At 39.2% G+C, this 23,168-nt stretch overlaps 1 protein-coding gene across 1 annotated transcript; it reads left to right on the top strand.

Annotated features, from left to right (window-relative positions):
* Positions 1 to 335: 335 nt before the first annotated feature.
* LOC149168059 (uncharacterized) lies at positions 336 to 2,527 on the top strand. The gene is made up of 2 exons (XM_089430683.1): positions 336 to 953; positions 2,474 to 2,527. The coding sequence occupies exons 1-2, from the start codon at positions 336 to 338 to the stop codon at positions 2,525 to 2,527; spliced, it is 672 nt and encodes a 223-aa protein (XP_089286809.1).
* The last annotated feature ends 20,641 nt before the right edge of the window (positions 2,528 to 23,168 follow it).

Raw genomic sequence — 23,168 nt, forward strand, 5'->3', positions numbered from 1 at the left:
GTGACAAGGATTGTCTCACCATGAAAATAAATCATGTTTATTTTATTCTTTGTAATATTTATATTTGGGTTTGAATTCGAAAATGCTCTGGCGATCGAAGGACCTACGCACGACCTAGAATCCCTGACACCGCTTCAGCACCTCTGCGCCTGGCAGCGCTGCTGCTAGGCCCGCGCCCCTCATCTGCTGACCTCCCCTTCTTCGCTCCTGGGCCTTCTGCCCTCCCCTAGCACCGGGGCCTCCCCCCAGTAGTCCTCCTGAGGTTTTCCCAAAGATCTGACTCTCCAATGGCAGAAATGGATCCCCCGCCTTAGGATCCAGAAGACTTTGAGAAAATGTTTGCCTCTCTCATTCCCGAGAGTGCAGCAGGAAAAATCCGTCCTACAGCCTCCAAGTTCATCAAGAAATTAGATGAAATACCAGAAGTATCTCTACCTCCTTCCCTCCCGAGGAGAGCAGCAATCTCCTTAGCAGAAAGAGGCCTGGTCGGCCAGTTCACGGGACTGTGGCCCTCCCCAAGATCAGTTCAGAGATGGGTCGAGAGAAAATGGAACTCGATGGTGCAAGGGAAAATAGCAATCAGGTTTTGTGGCAAAGGATTTTACACCTTTCTATTCGAATCAATGGAGGACAGGAACCTCATCTTCAGAAACGGCCCCTATTTCATGGACTCCCGGGGACTCTACTTAAACAGATGGACTCCAGACTTTGACCCAGAAATGGATGTCCCCAACGCTGTCCCCGTCTGGGTCCGTCTGCCCCACTTGCCGCTTCATTGCTGGGGGGATGAGTCAGTCAAAGCCATAGTGAACGCAGTTGGCAAATACATTGATAGATCTGAACCAAAGGAGAACATGCATGCATGCGCGAGGATCTGTGTTGAAGTAGATTTGGGGAAAGGACTGCCGGAAGCAATCAAACTCAAAGTCGATCAGTGGATGCACATTCAGCAAGTGGACTACGAGCAGATACCCTTCAAGTGCAAGGTATGTCATGAATATGGGCATTTCGCTAATAGATGTAGCAAATCTAAAATAAATGTTCCTGAAGGCAATGTCGAAACCCCCGAGGGAGCTTGGGAGCAAGTCAAAAAGAAAAAATCAAACCCCCCTCCAGGCCCAAGCTCAAAGGTTCCCCCTGAAAACCCCTCCCTTCCTTCTCATCCCTCTGGCTCTGCCCCTTCTTTCCCCTCCTCCTCCAACCCTTTTGAAACCTTGTCCGCAGAGGACCCTCCATCCCCCCCCCCCCCCCCCTTCCCCTCGAGGTACCGCCATCGTTATCTCCTCCCCTATCTCCCTCCCCCAGCCCTCTCCTCCCCCAACAGTGGAAAGAATCTTAACCAGAAATAAATCAAAGGAAAACAACCTCTCCACAGATCCCCCCAGAAAAGTTGGAAGAAAGTCTAATAAAGAGATTAGAGATGAAAACGCTGCAAAAGAAATGGCCACCGGAACGCAACAACCAATGGACACATTTCTAGATAAATCAAAAGGAAGTGGAGAAAAAATGAAAGAGAAAAGCGGGGCAAATACCAAACAAGGAAAATGATGATTTTGGGCTCCTGGAATTGTAGGGGGATGGGCTCCTCCCTAAAAACAAATGCAGTCTGGGATCTCCTCAAATCTAAACATCCAGACCTTCTCCTACTTCAGGAGACCAAAATCACGGAACAAGAATTCCAAAATCACATAAAAAGAAGCAAAAGCTATGCAGGCATAGCAACAAGTGCAGTTGGCGGCTCAGGAGGCATAGGAACACTATGGGACAAAAGCAAATGGGAACTCAAAGAGCAAACGTCTTACAGCTGGTGGGTAAGAACAGACATGCAAAACAAAGCCTCAAAAGAGGAATACTCTATATACAACATATACGCTCCTAATCACTATAGGGACAAAGCTTCATGCTGGGAATCAAAACATCAGACCTCATGATAGTACAGGGAAGGAACATTTTCCTTGGAGGTGACTTAAACCTTATAAGGAATACTGACGAGAAATTGGGAGGAAACTACTATGTTGATCCCTCAAGAGACTCACTAGAAGCAATAATCCAAACCCATAATCTAGTGGATATTCCTCCGCACAACGGGAGATTCACCTGGAGCAATAAAAGAACCGGCAATAACAATATAAAAGAGATATTAGATCGAATCCTCGCTCAAGAAAGAACAGTGGCAATATTTTCAAATATCCAAAGCAAAATCATCCAAGGATACATTTCAGCTCATAAACCTGTGGCTCTGACTTTAGAAAAAGGAAAGAACATGGGGCCTCTCCCCTTTAAATACAACAAGGCATGGGACAGCAAAGAAGAATTCCGAAACTTGATCAAGGAGCAGTGGGAAAAATAAATTATTGGCTCGCCCCATTATATTTAGGAAGCTAAGCTCAAATCCCTCAGGACTGTCATCAAAAGATGGGCAAGAAACCACGCTGCAGAGGAAAGTAAAAAACTAATTGATCTCCAATCACAGCTTGAACAATGGAGTCAGGAAAAGGAGCGAATCCAGTATACAGAGGAAGATTAGGCCAAAGAGAATGAAATGTACAAAGAATTATATAAGCAGAATAGGATGGAAGAAGAAGAGCAGAGACAAAAGTCTCGCTGCCTTTGGCTCAAAGCTGGAGACAAAAACACTTCCTTTTTTCACAACAGCCTAAGACTCATGCGGGCAGGGAACCATATAGAGAGAATCATGATTGATGGAAGAGAGCTCGGAGACCAAGAGGAAATAAAAGAGGCTGCGTCCAGACACTTCTGTGCCCTCCTATCCGCAGACACTCAGCCCAACGAAAATGCGGAATTCCTCAGCCTAATCGAAAATAAAATCTCAGCAGACCAAAACAACGAGCTGGACCAAGAGGTCACGACAGAGGAAATTGAGGGGTCGATCTTTAGCATGGCGCAGGACAAGACACCGGGCCCAGACGGGTTCATAATGGCATTCTACAGAAATCATTGGGAAACCATCAAGAAAGACTTCATTAGAATGGTAAAGAATTTCTTCTCAAAGTGCAAAATGGGGAACAACATTAAATCTTCTCACTTAGCCCTTATCCCCAAGGATCCCAACCCCCAATCTTTCGATCAATTCCGCCCAATCTCCCTGTGCAATGTCTCCTATAAAATTATCACCAAAATTCTAGCCAACAGGCTAAAAAAGCTCCTCCCCTCCCTCATCTCTGAGAATCAAGGAGGCTTCGTCCCCAGAAGACAAATTACGGATAACGTTATCCTTATCCAAGAGGCAATTCACAGCAGCATAAATAGAAAGGAAAAGGGTATGATTATTAAATTATACATGGAAAACGCCTTTGATAGAGTCAACCATCAATTCCTTAAGGCAGCCCTTGGGAAATTTGGGATATCCAGCACCTTCATCAGCAGGATCATGGAGTGTATATCATTCCCTTGGACAACCCCTCTGATTAATGTCAGGCCAAGCAACTTCTTCAGAAGCTCAAGGGGATTGAGACAAGGCTGCCCGCTCTCCCCATTCCTCTACATCATTATGGCCGAAACGCTAAGAATACACCTGGATAATCTTCGCAGGCAAAAAGAAATCACAGGTATCAGCATAGTGCGTGGAACCAAGGGGATAAACCACTCTCTCTTCACTGATGACACCCCCCTAATTGGAGGAGCTTCCAGTCTCATGGCAAGAAGGTTCAAGAAAACGTTAGAGCTCTTTCTACAAGTGTCTGGAGGAAAGCTCAATAATAATAAGTGCATGATATATACCTGGAACGTCCCTAGGCAGATTATTCAGAGAATCTCCTCAATCTTGGACATCCCTGCTCAAAGGAACTGGAGCCATTTCATGTACCTGGGATTGCTGTTAGCAAAGGAATCGGTCAAAACTGAAATTTGGGTGAAACTAATAGAGAAGCTGAGAGGGAAACTTCAGAGTTAGGGTGTGTCCTGGCTCAACCTGGCTGGAAGAACAACTCTCATAAAATCCATCCTCTCAGCTCTCCCCATATATCAGTTCGCAACCACTCTCGCCCCGGCCAGCACTAATAAGCACATGGAATTAATTATCAGGAGCTTCTTGTGGTAGGGAGGAAGGCAGGACTCCAAAAAATTCAGTCTTGTAAAATGGGACCAGGTTATTTTACCTTTCGAAAAAGGAGGGCTAGGAATAAGAATCCCAAGACTAGCCAACATGGCCATGGGTTTCAAGCTGATTTGGAGAATTCTCAATGGAAAAGGCGCCTGGTGGACAGAAGTAATCAAAAGAAAATACCTGAACGGCCCCAACTCCAGTATCCTATCGGAATCTATCGTTGACAAGCAGTGCACCCCAGTCTGGAAACTTATAAAAAAAACTCTCCCCCATTTCAAAGATTATATCTCAAGAGCTCCGGGCAGTGGAAGAGACATTAACATCTGGACTGATCGTATAATGGGCTTAGAAGCAAGGGAAGCTCTACCAAATCTCAGACCTCTGTAATTGTGGATGGAAGGAAAAAATCTTAAGTCACTATATGACATTTCCTCTTGGGACCAAAACAGGTGGCTGGGCTGGAAGCATCTCCCCCTCCCAAACAATCTAAGGGAAATGTGGGCCGACCTCAAGCTATCTCTCTCAGGGTCAGCTCCCCTTAACAGTTTGTCCGAGGATAAGTATGTCTGGGACCCCAATGGCGGAAACTACACAGTCAAAGAAGGATACAAAATACTCCAAAATGCCACAGCCACCAATAATTGGCCTCTTCATAAAGTAGCCTGGAATCCGAAATGCCTTCCAAAGATCAAATTTTTTAATTGGACCCTCCTTAAAAGCAAAATCCTCACAGCATAAAATCTAAGGAAGAAAGGCATCCTCGGTCCCTCAATATGCTGCCTGTGTAGAGCAGCGGAAGAAAGCAGCAATCACCTCTTCCTAGATTGCTCCTTTGCCCGAAATTGCTGGAAGCTCATTACCAGTCCGTTAAGGATAGGTGAATTGCCCAATCAGATCACCCTCCTTCAAAAAGATTGGGGGAACAACTATCCCTACCCGAAGAAAAACAAAACCCTTGCCAAAAGACTGTGGAATAACATCCCTCCAACCCTTTGTTGGCAAATCTGGAACACCCGAAACAAAAGCATTTTTAACAATAAGAAGGCCAGCATCTCCAGCACCCTTGCAAAAACAATTGCCCTCATCTCTGAGACCATCAGTGCTAATGGAATAGTCCAATCAGATCAAGAATCTGGGAACCCAAGGGAAATTGAATGGATGGGCAAATTCAGTCATGAATCAAGGAATCACAAAGCAGCAAGTACAGGTCAGAAAAAGATTGATTGGAAGCTAAGAGGCTCTAATGAGGAAATCAGAGAATGGATTCAAAACCAAAAGAGGCCCTCCCTTCAGTTCGATGGGGCCTCAAAAAACAATCCGGGTCAGGCAGGTGCAGGAGGAGTCATCAAAGATCATCAAGGTGAAATTATAGTGACTTACGAGTGGGGATTGGGCATAATGTCCAACAATAGGGCCGAGGCCTATAGTCTTCTCCTGGGAACCTCCATTCTGAAGAGACTTGGTCTTCAAAATCCGCTCATAATGGGTGACTCAGCTATTATTATAGCTGCTATGGTTTCGGGGAGGGATTTCAAGCAAACTGACCTGAACAATATTAAAGCTAGGATCATTGACAACATAAGAGACATAAATGGGGCCACCCTCAAACATGTGCTAAGGAGCAGCAACAAAGAGGCTGATGAACATGCCAACAAGGCAGCCAGTAGACCCGTAGGCCAAGTCAAAGAAAACGACTCCTTCTATGACAAAGCAATCCCTTAAAGAATCTTATCCCACTCCCTCTTCTCAGATTCTGAGCCACCTAAGACCCCATCCTTCTCGAAATTTGCTCATCCCCGAATCTCCTCACTCTCTGCCAAATCTCCTCGACTGCGCCACTCCGTCCCTCCTCTCTCAGATCCTCCCCCTGTGATCGTATATGTCACCTCTCCCAGCCCCGATCTTGTGTTTTATTCGACCTCTGTCGTCATTCTCAGGTTCTGCTCAAACGGACATCATTCCAAAATCTCCACCGCGCGCAGCAAAATCTCTACCTGGATTCACAGTCATCTCAGGAATCGAACCGATCAGCACTGGATCACTCACTCGAGCTCCCTCTCTCCCTCTATTTATAGCAGCATGGCTCTCTCTTTAATCTCATCCTCCACCGCTACGAAGGTCCTGGCATGCGCCTCCTCCCAGCACAGACTCTGTCATGAAGCAGGGCGCAGTCACCTGGAGCTTAGATCACGACCCTCAACAGCGTTAAACTCAGGCAATTTTAATTCCAAAGTTTCTTTTCCTTCTAACAGGTTGTTTGTTGGGCTGTCACAGCGCTCCCCCTTTCTTTCTTCTGCTCCTCAGTCATCCTGTTCCTCCCCCTCCCTTCTGGTCCCCTCCTTGTGCAAAGCTCTGCACTCCCCCTTTCTGTTTTCCTTATTCCCCTATTTTTCCCTCATCCCTAGAAACCGCCCCTATCTAAAACACCAGCACTTTGGCTTTCTTTCCCAGCTTGGAGAAATGGCGGATCAGCAGGAACAACAGGGAGCTCAGGAGCCTGCTACCAATCCCTTAGAAAATGTCATCACGAACAGTGAGTGCACTCTCTGCAAAGCGCACACCTTCATGATAGCCAGATTCATCAAGCGATTCAACGACCTCAAAGATGATTATCAGGCAGACAGCAGATCAAAAAGGAAGAAGCTAGAAAAACAAAAAGCTGAGATCGAGGCCTTGAAGGACAGATGGACCCACCTAGAAGAAGCTATAGCTCATATCAGGACACTTACCCAAAGTATGCAAGCGGAAGCTTCAACCAGAGCCAGCGCAAGGAAGGAATCTCTCCTGGATGACTCAGTTAATCAGAAGTACCCCTAGGACTCATGAACTGCAAATTTTGTTGGCTGGCAGGCTCTTTTATCCGGCAATATAGCCGTTACCTTTTTCATTTTAGTTACTGTTTATGTAGCAATAAGGATCAAGGGTTTGTGAACCCGTTTTGGGTCCTTAATGCCTTGGTTTGTCATATCCATGTAATAGGACTCAGTCCCTGGAAGTTTTTATAATATATCAGTACCCGATTTTGTCAAAAAAAAAAAATATTTATATTTGGGTTTACGAATGTTGGGCTTATAATATTAGTCCCTTGTGTCTAATATTATTCCCTTGGGTTTAATATTATTCCCTTGGCTTCACAATCCCTTGAGGTTTTAGTATTAATCCCTTGTGTTTATTATTCATTTGGGTTTATAATAGCAATCCCTTGGGTTTGTTATTCCCTTAGGTTTAAAATATCAATCATGGTCAACCATGGTTGAATGTCACATTGTGACAAGGATTGTCTCACCATCAAAATAACTTGGGTTTATTATTCCCTTAGGTTTATAATATCAATCATGGTCAACCATTGTCAATCATAGCCAACTATGGTCAACCATGTTTGAGTGTTCCATTGTGACAAGGATTGTCTCACTTTCAAAATAAACCATGTTTATTTAGTGTTTGTAGTATTTATATTTGGATTTATCAATGTTGGATTTATAATATTAGTCCCATGGGTTTAATATTATTCCCTTCGGGTCATAATCCCTTGGGGTTTTAGTATTAATCCTTTGGGTTTATTATTAACTTGGGTTTATAATATCAATCCCTTGGGTTTATTATTCCCTTAGGTTTATAATATCAATCATGGTAAACCATTGTCAATCATAGCCGACCATGATCAACCATGGCTGAATGTCACACTGTGACAAGGATTGTCTTACCATGAAAATAAATCATGTTTATTTTATTCTTTGTAATATTTATATTTGGGTTTACGAATGTTGGGTTTATAATATTAGTCCCATTGGTCTAATATTATTCCCTTGGGTTTAATATTATTCCCTTGGGTTCATAATCCCTTGGGGTTTTAGTATTAATCCCTTGGGTTTATTATTCATTTGGGTTTGTAATATCAATCCCTTTGGTTTATTATTCTCTTAGGTTTATATTATCAATCATGGTTAACCATGGTTGAATATTGCATTGTGACAAGGATTGGCTCACCATCAAAATAAATCATGTTTATTTTAGTGTTTGTAGTACTCATATTTCGGTTTACCAATGTTGGGTTTATAATATTAGTCCCATGGTTGAATGTCACATTTTAACAAAGATTGTCTCACAATGAAAATAAACCATGTTTATTTTAGTGTTTGTAATATTTATATTTGGGTTGACCATGTTAGCCTTGGAGGCAATTGACCCAAAAATGGATCCAAATATGCCCCAAAGTCTCAAAGTGTGCTTTAAAATCATGTAAAGGGATCCAAAAATGCTCTTCGAGTCTTCAAAAGTTCTTAAAGTCATCCATCGATCAAAATCCACACAAGAGGAAAGCCCTTGGAAGGGCGGAAATACACTATCGGAGACAAAAACACTTCAAACACCATGAAAACCCATTACCGCAGGCTTAAACTGGGCATTGCACAGCCACCATTAGATATGGTCGATCAACGGCCCAGATCTAACGGAAAATCGCATATCAGCTGGGAAGAGATGATAGGCTTAAAGCAGGTGCATGACACCGTCGATCAGCAATCACTGATGATCGGATCGGCAGGTCACATCGGCGTGGAGCTATGTTATCTATATATATATATATATATATATATATATATATATATATATATATATATATATATATATATATATATATATAAGGCCCGGGGAATGAGCGATCAGTGATTGCGATCGGATCGCATTGTTGTATCGCATCGGCGGAAACCAAAGGGGCGGGGTTTTAACATATGCATATGGTGCGACCCGATAGCCGGACTTGAAAGGGTTTCGGAGTTAAAATGTATATTTTTTCAGTTCCGCCAGCGCCCAACTTTTAATGTATTTTAATGTATTTCGTTGTTTAAACGAAATATGAAGGAACACACGGTAGCACCAATAGCGATGAAGCCCGGACCCGAAAGGGTCCGGGAAGTGAAACCTATAATATTTGAAGTCCGGAGGGGGGGCCATTTGCAATGTATTTCCAATGTTTTTCGTGGATTTCCAAATACAAGGAAATACACAGGCCAGGCTGAATGCGACTTGCGATAACCCCAAGGGTGGACCTGATAGGATAATAAGCCACGTTTATGGACTTTTTGAAGTCTGAAAAGGACGGAGAGGGCGGGATTCCACAATATTGTAGTGTTTTCTGTGTAAAACAGAAAAACACTCATTTATAAATGTTTAAGGGATTACACAGGCCCGAAGACCCTTTCCATTATCTAACGAAGGTTGGGAGATAGGGACAGAGGCCGGAAGGGAAATAGAAAGAGCCACAACACGCACAACTCACCCCCAAAGAAACAAGTGATCATGGACAGTGCAGCGCAACACAACATGCCCAACATAGCCACAACAACAAAATCAATCATGGGATAGACAGCGCAGCCCATCCCAACAAACAGAATGATTGTGGGGCATCTCTGGCATGAGAGCTCCTAGACAGCATAGCAGCCTACCCAAAATATCTAAAAGTTGTTATTCCTCTGTCAGAAGGAGGAAAAACCTCCAAGCCATGCTTGCCTTTAGGGAATCAAATAGCTAAGGGACAAAGGGGATAGATTAAGACTTTGAGCCTTCTAGAGAGCTCAGGAGAATTGTAAAGGGCCTATAAAAGGTAGAAAACTAAATGTAATAAGGGTTCAACTTTTATAGATTATTCCTCCACTGTTCCTTCAAGCTTCTCATCTTCATTATAGAAATACAAGCCTCTTTTGCCATTATATGTTCAACATCCATTCTCTTTGTTGTTCTATGCTTGCACTTGAACAGTTTGTTCATGTTTCCCTTGTGTCTAAGGCCAGATAACTATCATCTTATCTCTGCTTTGATAACTTAGATTTGCAAGCTTCTTTGCTACCTGTAGCTAACCATTCATATGTCATCATATATGCATCTGCCAATACAGTAAGTATTCTCTTTTACTACCTGTAGCTAGTCATTCATTTATGTTTATATATGCAATTTGCTGATACAGTTAGTATTCTCTATCTATCCATTAAATCTATAAACTATTGAGCATTAGTGGTTTAAATCCTTGTGTTGTTGAGAGTGTTCATGCATGTCTTGAGTGGTAATAGAGCTGAAATGGTTATCTAACTTGATATAAACCATCATCCATTCCAATAGTTCTAAGAACAATATTGAAGATTATATGTTACCAGGCATCTCCGAGTTGCAACCTAGGAGAGTTTCTTGGAGTGCTAACAGACCATATTAGTCTCATGGTTGAATGTCTCATTTTGACAAATATTGTCTCACCATGAAAATAAATCATGTTTATTTTTCTCTTTGTATTATTTACATTTGGGTTTACGAATGTTGGGTCTATAATATTAGTCCCTTGGGTTTAATATTATTCCCTTGGGTTCATAATCTCTTGGGGTTTTAGTATTAATCCCTTGGGTTTATTATTCATTTGGGTTTTAATATCAATCCCTTAGGTTTATTATTCCCTTAGGTTTATAATATCAATCATGGCCAACCATGGTCAACCGTGGTTGAATGTCACATTGTGACAAGGATTGTCTCACCATGAAAATAAATCATGTTTAGTTTAGACTTTGTAATATTTATATTTGGTTTTATGAATGTTGGGTTTATAATATTAGTCCCTTGAGTTTAATATTATTCCCTTGGGTTCATACTCCCTTGGGTTTTAGTATTAATCCCTTGGGTTTATTATTCCCTTGGGTTTATATTATTAGTCCATTTTGTTTAATAGTAATCCCTTCTATTCATAATCCCTTGGGGTTTTAGTATTAATCCATTGGGTTTATAATATCAATCGCTTGGGTTTATTATTATCAAGTCAAACATGGTTTATTATGATGTCAACCATGGCCCAACATGGAATTGTGATAAGGATTGTCTCAATATAAAAATCAATGATGGTCGATCATGTTTATTTTAATGTTTATAATATTTGTCCCTTATGACAAGGATTGTCTCACCATGAAAATAAATCAATTTTAGACTTTGTAGTATTTATATTTGGTTTTATGAATGTTGGGTTTAAAATATTAGTCCCTTGGGTTTAATATTATTCCCTTGGGTTTTAGTATTAATCCCTTGGGTTTATTATTCATTTTGGTTTATAATATCAATCCCTTGGGTTTATTATTCCCCTTGGTTTATAATATAAATCATGGTAAAACATTGTCAATCATAGCCAAACATGGTCAACCATGGTTGAATGTCGCATTGTGACAAGAATTGCCTCATCATCAAAATAAACCATGTTTATTTTAGTGTTTGTAGTATTTATATTTGGGTTTATTATATTAGTCCCATGGTTGAATGTCGCATTTTGACAAAGATTGTCTCACCATGAAAACAAACCATGTTTATTTTAGTGTTTGTAATATTTATATTTGGGTTTACGAATCTTGGGTTTATAATATGATGCAGGGTTACCCCCGCTTACACCCACAGTCTGCATGTCAAATGCATAAATCCTGTTTGTCTCGTGAATTTTAACTCACTATCAAGTCAAAATCTTCAACCATCAATGAATGGTTTAAGGCCCCTTACTCAAGCCTTATGCGGAATGATTTCATAATTCAACCATAGTCTAACCCTTAGTTAATATCCTTCCTATCAGGACTCATTAACCCTTATTAACCTTGATTAATCCTTAAGCCTCGCATAATAACCATACCCACTCTTAACTTTGGTTAATGCGGACTTAACCCATAAACCTACAACCATGCATTATTTCTATTATAACCCTTTTTAATAGAAATAAACCTAAACTTACCTTTCTACCAATCCACGCCTTTTCATAGTTACCGAGGCCTACCTTTATCTGCTCCACTATCCACCATATATTTCAACCCCACAATCTGACAGTTGATGTCTATTCCCGATCAATCAAACTTACCCGAAAATCCTCCACCATTGATCAACTCGTGCAAGATCCAATGGTTCACTAGGATTCGGGTGTACAACAAGTACAAGGATTAACTGCCCAAAAAGTGGTTTCCTCTCCCCTCCTCACTGCTACGTGTCGCTTGATGAGTGGAATCGGGTGCTCACCCTTCAATACCACTTATGGGTTTAAGGCCGCCCGAAATACCACTTCCACTATTTAAAACCCACCTTTCTTGTTGGTTAACGTCCGGACTTGTTCACACCCGATGACCATAGATCTTCAACCATTGACGGCTGTGATGACTCCTCCAGATTTCTCTTTCACCAGCGCTTCGAGTTAATCTCCACCGTTCATTCCTTAACTCAATCCTATTCAATTTAATCTTGGCTGCTTATCATCTAACAACCTCGTCCGTTGATCTCTAAGATCCAACGGTTCCTGTGTACTGACACCTCACTTCTCCATTCGTCTCTTTTCTTGACTTCGTTATTTCTTCAATGTTTTCCTATGGTTTTGGGTTTCTTCATGGTTTCATTCTTCTGCTTCTGCTGCTCAACTCACTCCTGAGCTTGACCTCTACGAATTCTCACATCACTACCTCTCCAGAGCTTCACTCTGATCCTTCAACTGGATTTGAAGACCCACTATGATTCCTCTGAATCATTCTTCTCCTCTGTGTAGTTCTACAGAAATCTTCCTACAACCTCTGTTACAGAATATACAACTTTCATGTAATTCAATCATTCAATATTCATTTCAAAAATCTATACAGTTCTAGAATAAACCTTTGTATATATAAACATGAACAACTAATTACATATCGAGACTCTCTGTCTCTCAGGCCTAGTCTTCAATATCACTGGCCTCCCTTTACACTCTGCCCGTAGGTTTACATTTATACTAGAAAGGTTCTATTGAACTAATTCTGGTTCAGATCCTTAATCTACAGAACTGACTCTTAAATTTCTTCTAAGTTCACTTCCAACTCCAGTTAATCCCTAAGAATCCTCTCTAGTTCCTCAAATCATGAAACTACCTTAAGAGCTATAATCGACTTCTAACTCTCTCGTCATTATTAACCACTCATGTTCTCCTTCATTTGAGAGAATTTACAAACATCGTCACAACATCTAATTAATTCCTATCCTAATCACTTAAACATTAATGATTACATACATAGGAATCCAACTTCCTTGAAAATACAAGACCCCCTATGTCCTACTAGAATATAATTAAATTGTTGAGCTAAATGCTCCTGCATCATAATATTAGTCCCTTGGGCTTAATATTATTCCCTTGGGTTCATAATCCCTTGGGGTTTTAGTATTAATCCCTTGGGTTTATTATTCATTTGGGTTTATAATATCAATCCCTTGGCTTTTTTATTCACTTAGGTTTATAATATAAATCATAGCCAAACATGGTCAACCATATTTGAATGTCGCATTGTGACAAGGATTGTCTCACCATCAAAATAAACTATGTTTATTTAGTGTTTGTCGTATTTATATTTGGGTTTACCAATGTTGGGTTTATAATATTAGTCCCATGGGTTTAATATTATTCCCTTCAGCTCATAATCCCTTGGGATTTTAGTATTAATCCATTCGTTATATTATTCCTTTGGGGCAAGAATCAATCATGGTCAACCATTGCCAATCATAGCAAACCATGGTCAACCATGTTTTAATGTCGCATTGTGACAATGATTGTCTCACCATAAAATTAAACCATGTTTATTTTAGTGTTTGTAGTTCTTATATTTGGGTTTAACAATGTTGGGTTTATAATATTAGTCCCATGGGTTTAATATTATTCCCTTGCGGTCATAATCCCTTGTGGTTCTAGTATTAATCCCATAGTTTTATTATTCCTTTAGGTTTATAATATCAATCCCTTCGGTTTATTATTCCCTTAGGTTTATAATATCGATCATGGTCAACCATTGTCAATCATAACCAACCATGGTCAACCATGGTTGAATGTCACATTGTGACAAAAATAGTCTCACCATGAAAATAAACCATGTTTATTTTAGTCTTTCTAATATTTATATTAGGATTTACCAATGTTGGGTTTATAATATTAGTCCCTTGGGTTTAATATTATTTCCTTGGGTACATAATCCCTTTGGGTTTTTGTATTAATCCTTTGGATTTATTATTAACTTGGGTTTATAATATCATTCATGGTCATCTTTATTAATCTCTTGTGTTTTTAATATCAATTACTTGGGCTTCTTGATCCCTTAGGCTTTTAATATTTATCCGTTGGTTCACTAATTCTGTGGGTTTATAATATTAAACAGTTGGGTTTATTAGTTCCTTGGGTTTATAATATTAGTCGCTTTTGTTTAATATTATTCCCCTTGGTTCATAATCCCTTTGGGTTTTAGTATTAATCCCTTGGGTAATAAACCCAATATATTAAAAATACCAAAATAAACATGGTTGAATTAATAAAGCCTAAGAATAATAATAATAATAATTATTATTATTATTATTATTATTATTATTATTATTATTATTATTATTAATTAATATTACTAATATTATTATGGTTTTATACTATTATAATAATATTAATATAATAATCATAACATATAATAATTAAATAATATAATAGTAATTATTATTATCAATATAATAGCTATTATATTATTATTATTATAATAATATATTATAATAATATTAATCATATTATTATTATAATAATAATTATATGTGTATATTATTATAAAAATATACAAAGCCCTAACTAAAAGAAAAAAAGGTAGTATGTTCGTAAAAGACAAGAGAATCTCTTACACCTCTCTAAGGTAACTGCTAAGAAATTCTGGAGACAGATTCTAACTAGGAAAACTAAATATAATAATAAAATTTCTTTACACGACTCAAATTCCTATCTTAAAAAGCTTTATGAATCTCTAAATGTAATGGATAACTTTGAAACCCTCCTCACAACAAAAGAAGTTTTCTCATTAGAAGACATTGATTTTGGGGTTAATCGCTTGGCTAATGGGAAAGCTAAGGACATTGAAGGTTACTAGGCAAAAATCTTAAAAATTGGAGGTCGTGTCCTCATCCCCCACATTCACAAGCTTTTCAATCAAGTGGTCAAGCAAGGGTTCCCTAAACCATGGACTCAAAGCCTCATTATCCCTATTTTTAAAAGTGGGGATACAAATAACCCCTCTAATTATCAGACAATTATGATCAGCCCTCTCGTAGCCAAGTTATATGGTATTATTTTGGAAAGGATGTTGAGCATATGGCTTGAAAGTGAAGGTAAGCGGGCTAAAGGCCAAGTGGGTTTTAGAAAGAACTAATCAACAACAGACCACCTCATATGCTTAGGATCATTGTGAAGGAATGTCGTAATGATAAATCCAATCTCTTTTGTTGTTTTGTGGACTTTAGAAAGGCTTTCAATATGGTTCCTAGAAACAACCTTTGGAACAGATTAGAAGAGCTAAAGGTTCCTTTTGAGTTGAGAGCTGCTGCTATAAGGTTATACGAGAATGTAATTGCCAAGTTAAAGAGTAATGAGGGGTGGTCGAAAGATATTAAGTGTCATATCGGAGTTAAACAAGGTTTCCTTCTCTCCCCTACCCTATTTGACATTTACATCGACAAGCTAGAAAGTTGTTTAGAGGAAGCAGGATGTGTTGGCATGATCTTAGTTGGGATAGTCATCATCCTTCTTCTCTACGCTGACAATATTGTTCTTCTCGCAAGGTGCTCATCTAATCTTGATAGGCAACTTATACTTCTTAGGGAATTTTGGTCTACCATGGCTATGATTGTCAACACTCAAGAAACAAAAGTTATGATTATCAAATCCAAGAAGGACACTTATGCTAATTTTATGTATGACAATAGTAACTTGGAAGAAGTGTCTTCATACAAGTACCTAGGAATTGATATTCATCGCAATCTCAACTGGAACTATAGCATTGAGAAAAGGATTAATGGGGGATGGAAATCTTATTTTGGTCTTGAAAATAATTGTAAAATAGCAAACCTCGTAATGTGGGATAGAAAGAAGTTCCTCTTTGAAACTTTAGTCACTCCGGTTATCTTATATGGATGTGAGGTTTGGGGTTGTAGCATCTCTAGAGAATCGTGGAGAAAGATTGAGCAAATCCAAAAGTGTTTTATAACGTATAACCTCAAAATTAAAAGCAACACACCCTATCCTATTCTCCTTATAGAAGTGGGTCCTTCCCCTATCGAGAGCCTAGCTATCACGAGGCTTCTGTTGTACAAGCACAAACTCAATAACATAGGAGACCATAGACTTCCTAACCTAGCTTTAAATTCTAGCTAAAACCACCTAAGGCTCAAACGAGGTTGGTATAAAGACACCAAGGTCTCGTTAAACCATTGGGAGATCGATGAGAATGTTGCATTGCAAAAAAATAATAACATTAAAAATATTGTTACTTCTAAGTTCAAAGAAAAAATGCGGTGTGAGAAATATTTAGCAGCTAAAGGAAAATTAAGATATTATAAGGAGGTCATCAACCCCACCCTAGAATATCAAAAGTATCTCTCTGTTTTATCTAGCTCAAAGAAGAAAATTAATGTAGCCAAGATTAAAATGAACTCTCATGAGCTCCATAGTGAAACGGGTCGTTGGGCAGTTTCTAAAACACCATGGATGGAAAGGTTCTACCATCTTTGTGAGAATATGAACATCGAGGATGAAAATAACTTCCTCTTAGAGTGCCCCGTGTACAACCACATTAGAACTCAGTTTCAAAATCTTTGTTGCAATACTCACCTTCCTAGCCTTTTACGTTGTCAAAATTACAGTGAGCTTGGGAGGCTTCTCTCCAAGAATTTTGAGCATAGGAATAAAATCTTAAATCAAACTAAATAATTCGTTTCTTTAGGTCCAATAGACCAAAGTTTGGTCTCAGTGGACATTAACCATCATCATCATCATAATAATAATATAATGATAATATAATATTATTATAATATTATAATGAGATATTATTATTATGAATTATTATTATTATATCATATAATATTATTATTATATTAATAATATAATATAATTGTTATTATTATTTTTATAATTTTATATTATTATTATAATAAAAATATAATAATAATTATATTATTATATTTTTTAATAATATAATGATAATCTAATATTATTATGAGTTATTCTTATTATTAATTAATATTACTAATATTATTAGGAGTTTATATTATTATTATAATATCAATATAATATGTATATAACAATATATATAAATAATCTCGTTGTTAATATTTATAGTTATTAATAATCCTAATTAGTTGGTGTTTAAAAAAGTACCCATAATAATTATTAATGTGGTTGATATAATCCTATCCGATTATATCAACCACATTAGAAAATGTGGTTGTATATATGGTTCATATACGCCTATAGTTTATCAACTACATTGGTAAATGTGGCTGTAGGTGGAAGAATTAAGCATGAACAAGTATGGAAACATATTGGTGAATAATGACTAATGAATTCCTTTTAAAAATGATATAAGTGTATTTTTGACCTTAAGTATTGTTATCACCCCAAGAAACTCTCCTAGGTTGTAGCTCGGAGATGCTCGGGAACATATAAATTCAACTTATTGTTGCAAATGGATGACTGGAAGGAATGATGCTTGTTCAAGCCAGATAACCACTTCTACTTAGCTTAACTCCAGACATGCGTAAACATCCCCAGACTACAAGGCTTTAGACCAACAATTACTCACAGTTTAAGGATTGGGTGAATATGGAGAATACTGACCGCACCAACAGATGCACAAGACCATGTGATGGTCGAATGCAACCAATAAAGAAATCTACAAATCTAATTCCCTAATGCACAGACACGATGACACCTCTCTGGAATTAGATGAAAAGAAACCTGAATAGTTCATTTACTGATACATACAGGACTTTAATACAGAGATAGGATCATAGCTTCTCTAGTGCTAAACATCAAGAGCTCAGAAATACAACATATCAGGAACAGCTTAGATCAGAAGAAGAATGGAAAGTGAGCAATTAACAGCAAAAGAAGCTTGTATTAGCTGAAAATGAAGATGAGACGCTGCAAGTATCAAAATAGTTACAGTCTCCAGAAGTTGAACCTTACATCAAAACAACAACCATCAACCCTGATTACATCTTGTTTCTGGGTATATATAGAGTTTCATTACAAAGGCACTCGGCCATTCTAAGTATGGAGGGGTCATAATTGACCACCAATCGCATTTAACTGCTTGATGGAGTCTCTGGTGCATTTGCTTACTTCAGTGTATAAATCTGATCTTTTCCTGTGCTCTGTTGTCCTCTCAGGCAGGTGGAGTGTCGTATAAGATGAAATCCCATAACTGTTAAATGTAGGTAGCTGCTCAAACTCTGTCCTTTTCCCTCTCGGCCATACTGTTTGTTGAATGCAGTTGTTGAGAAGCAACTGCAAACAGTACTGAAAACTGGTCACCTTCGTCCTTTGGGTGCTCAAAACAGTCAAGGTACGTGGACTGCATAGCGGGTGGAATAGTCAGATGAGGGAGTAATATCGACCGTCAGACCGGGTGGATAGACGTCGGAGATAAGTCAATAGGGATATTAGAGGAGGCAGGAGTGGGATGATCATGGGTTGTTGGATCTCGGGTGGACAGATCCGACGGTCATTGGGCGTCGAAGATGCGCGGAGTTTATCGAGCAAGAATGAAGGTTTTGGCGGTAGGCGATATTGATCACACCACCTCAGGGCATAAGGTGGTAAAAGGAAAATGGTACTCAATCTCCTCAGGGTGTGACGCGTGGTAGCGAAAACTGCTCTCCATCGCGCACTATCATCCTAGTGGTTTGAGAGCGCTGGGAGAGCGACTACCATTGGATCGGTCATGCAGCAATCAACGGCTGCGATTAAAGGTGATGATGGATTAACGAAGCACAAGGTCATGTGAATATGGATTTACAGGGTTTAAGATTTGTGCTCAGAGCTTGAGGAGACAAGGGTTCATGCCGGGTTTTAGAGGAAAACAGAGGTAGTGGAGGTGGGAGGGAGTAAACGGGATAAAGGATAAGAAGGCAGGTGACCACTGTAGGCTTTCTTCTGAGCATAATCCATCTACTCGAGCTTATCCCTGCCCTTCAAAACCATAGTTATAGCAGAGCTAACATTGGCTCCTTCTGGGGATGAGATCCTCCCTGTGAGGTCTCAAGAACTACAGACCAATGCCTTTCCTGTGAAAATCAGATTAGCAAAATTTCCTAGTGTTCCATTGGGCATGGAGTCTAATTGGGTCTACACTAAAACTGATAAAATAACATATTTACAACTTTAAGGCCTGAAGACCTTAAACAACATAAACTTTCAGAAAACGCCTATTAACTGGGCCATCAAAAACTATCTCCCCTTCCCTACTTTTCAGTATGAAAGTATTGTTCCCTTGGATCTGAGAAATGATAAAAGGCCCTGCCCATAAAGCATCAAACTTCCCATGGCTGCCTTTCTTCTCTTTCAATGCATCTCACTTAAGAACCAAGTCTCCAACCTGAAAATTATCTGTTTTTGTCCTTCTGCCAAAAGCTTCCTTGATCTTCTTTTGATGTGCTACAGAATTTTCAACCAGCTATTCTCTGATTTGATGTATCTCTGCTAAATCAGTGATCCTTTTTGCCATGTCCTCTTCCTCATTCTGCTCTTCTTGCAAGAACTTTGCCATAGGGAAAGTTAACTGAATTGGGAATACAGCCTCAGTGCCATATACCAGCTTGAAAGGAGAATTCCCTATGGATTTCTTGGTGGTTACTCTGTCAGTCCACAGTGCATATTTGAGCTTAAAATCCCAATTCCTTTTGTTATCTTCCAACATCTTTTTAATTATTCTTATCAGGCTTTTGTTGGAAGATTCTGCTAGACCATTTCCTTGAGGGTAGTATGAGGTGGAATGAACCATCTTAATGCCCATTGAATTGCACATGTCCACCAATTATTTTGCCCTGAATTTTGTTGCATTGTCTGCAATTAATTTATGTCGACAACCAAATCTGATGAAGATATTCTCTGTCAAGAAACTCATGACCACATGATGATCAACCTTTCTGGTAGGGATGGCCTCAATCCATTTAGTGAAGTAATCTATGGCTACTAAGATCCATCTGTGCTGGCCACTGGAATGTGGATTGATTTCTCCAATGAAATCCAAGCCTCACTGCTGAAAAGAGCCACTAACATGTATGGGTTTTAAGGGCAGGGACTTTAATTGTTGCTTCCCTTCAAATCTTTGGCACCTGTCACAAGATTTAACAAATGAAAAGATGTCAGAAAATAAGGTGGGCCAATAGTACCCAGCTCTGAGGATCTTGTGAGCTGTAGTCTTCCAATAGTGATGTCCTCCACATATGCTAGAATGAAACTGTTGCATCACTTCCATGGATTGTTCTTTATCCAGACACCTCAGGAGAACTCCAGAGGGGTCCCTCCAGTAGAGCAGATTTTCATGAATGTAGTATTTAGCTGCCTTGAGCTTAATAGTTTGGGCTTCGCTTGAGCTAAGGCCTGGAGGAATTTCTAGCTTTAGCAAGAATGGAGCCATGGCAAAATACCATTCACAAGAAGCTATATTTTCTACTAATGACTGATTTTTCCCTGGTTCAGTTGTTTCTCTTGCTGCTTGTCCATCTTCTAAGACTGTGCTTATGAGGCTTATGTCCAGCATTTTGCAATTTTCTTCAGCCATTAATCTGGTAAGGCCCTAGCCTCTGACTAGTTGGTGGGCTTCAATTCTATGTTAAATTCAATAAGCTTTGCAATCCATTTAGCCCTTCTTCCATCAGCATCAGGCTGCGTTAGGACATCTTTTATTTAAGCAGAGGGCACATATGAAAATATCTTGGAATGCATAATGTAAATCCTAAAGGCTTTCAAAGATTTTATAAGGGCATATACTTGTTTTTCAATGATATCATACCTCAGCTTAGCATCCCTTAAAGTTTTGCTGAAAAATGCCACTGGGTGCTCTAAGCCTTCCTCATCTACTTGCATCAAAACTACTGCAAGGGTGTCATCAGAGGCAAATGAAAATATATGGAATTCCTTGTTGTAATCTGGGCTGATTAAAGTAGGAGCTTCCATAATAGCCCTTTTGATGGATTCAAAAGATTTTCTTGTTGCATCGGTCCATTTGACTTCTAACCCCTTTTTCAACATGGAGGTCATGTGTTTTACAAGTTCTGCAAAATTTTGGATAAACCTCCTTACGAAATTTATCTTACCCAGAAAGGACTCGATATCCTTCTTTGATCTCAGGACAGACAAGGTATGTATTTCCCTTACTCTTTCTGGGTCAATTCTGACACCTGCAGTAGAAAAAACATGTCCTAACAACTTGCCTTATTCTAAAGAAAACTCTGACCTTTTAGGATTGACTGAAATACCAAACCTTCTGCACTTCAAGAACACTTTCTTCAAATGCTGCAAATGGTCTTGATGACTGCTGGAGTACACTATTATATCATCAAGGTATACAAGGGCAAATTTTTCCTTCTCTCACACAATTGCTATATCCATAGCTCTCTGAAAAGTGGCTCCAGCATTCATCAACCCAAAAGGCATCTTGGAATACATAAAAGTTCCCCAAGGAGTGGTGAATGCAGTCTTCTCTTGGTCATCTGGATGTACAACAACCTGGTTATATCCTGAAAATCCATCCAGGAAAGACATTATTGTGGCTTCTAAGACCTTCTGCAGCAAATGCTCCATTTTGGGTAGAGGATAATTGTCTTTCTTAGAGCATTTGTTCAAGTTTCTGAAATCAAAGCAGAGCCTAATTTCTCCACTCTTCTTCCTCACCACCAATAGGTTGGCTACCCATTTTGAATAGCTGAGAGGGACTATGATCTTGGCATCCAGTAATTTCTTGATTTATTTTTCAATCATCAGGAGGATCAAAGGATTTATCGGTCTCAACTTCTGCTTAAAAGGGATGGTGTCTTTCTCTAAAGGGATTTTATGCTAGATGATCTTTTTGTCATATGTTTTCAGATCACTATATTCCCATGCAAAGACATCAGCAAATTGCTTCATCAAATTGTAGTACTTAGCAATTTGGGCAATAGATAGATGGGAGGATATATTTATATATCTTGGATGATCTGGACTCCCTATATTATGCTTATGGACTGTAGATTGGTCTTCTTTTTGGGCAGCCTTATGAGGCACATCATTCTAGTCAAACAACTTTTCTAAGGGAACTAGACCTTTAGGTATCTGATTGTTGGGCAGTTGGACAACACTATCTTTGCCAATTTTGTTTCTAAGTTGAGACTGGGACTTTCTTCCAAAGCCTCATTCTCTTGGTCAATTTGCATTTCAGAGAATTCATCAATGACTTGAAGAAACATATTTACCTCATCATCATCTTCAAAAACTTTCCAATGCTGGACATTATTAGGCAAGGACGGTCCATATTTCATCTGAACTTCATAAACTAGTCTGGGATGCATGGGGGGAATAAACATGCTAGCAGACACAACAAGGGAATCAGCAAGTTGATTTCTAACTCTAGGGATATATGAGATACAAAAACTATCAAAAGAATCTTTGATTCTCCTTACCTTGTCCCTATATGCTTTCAACCTTGGGTGCTTTGCTTGAAAAATTGTGTTCACTTGTTGAATGATAAGAGCAACATCTCCAAACACCTTTATGTTTCTGATTCCTCTATCTTTAGTTGTGTTAAGGCCTAATATCAGAGCCTCATACTCTGCTATATTGTTGGTGACTTGGAAAGCCAGCTTAAAAGGTAGATGTGTGCTTTCTTGTTTCGGAGATATCAGCACCACCCCTGCTCCTGCAGTATCCCTAGAACATGCTCCATTAAAGAACGTTTCCCAAACTTGACTTCCTTGCTCCCCCTCAGCCTGAACTGTTGGTTTCTTGAGATACAATGAGGCCTTCTGGGACTCTTCAATTCGGAGGATACATGCTCCAAAATCAGTGTCCACAGCATAAATGGGATGATTAGAAGGATTCTTCTCATCACTAATGATGTAGGCCAGCTGTGCTTCTCTGTACAATCTCTGGATTTCCCCTCCAAAGACTGGGACAGTGGCATAAGATAAATCATTTTGTAATGTCCCACCTAGTCTCTTAACCCACCCTCTAGACAGCAGCATGCCAAACTTGGGAGGGATGTTTGCTACCATAATGTCCATCATCATGCTCTTCATGGGTAGCTGAGCT

Source organism: Pinus tabuliformis, chromosome 5_1, assembly GCF_031772625.1.
Source record: "Pinus tabuliformis cultivar Carrire ecotype Pingquan chromosome 5_1, CPIR1, whole genome shotgun sequence".
In the NCBI taxonomy this organism is placed as follows: domain Eukaryota; kingdom Viridiplantae; phylum Streptophyta; class Pinopsida; order Pinales; family Pinaceae; genus Pinus; species Pinus tabuliformis.

Coding starts and splice junctions, on each gene's coding strand:
- LOC149168059 (XM_089430683.1), top strand. CDS start 336: ATGTTTGCCTCTCTCATTCCCGAGAGTGCAGCAGGAAAAATCCGTCCT. Junction 954..2,473: donor AGTGGATGCACATTCAGCAA/GTGGACTACGAG, acceptor CTCCAATCACAG/CTTGAACAATGGAGTCAGGA.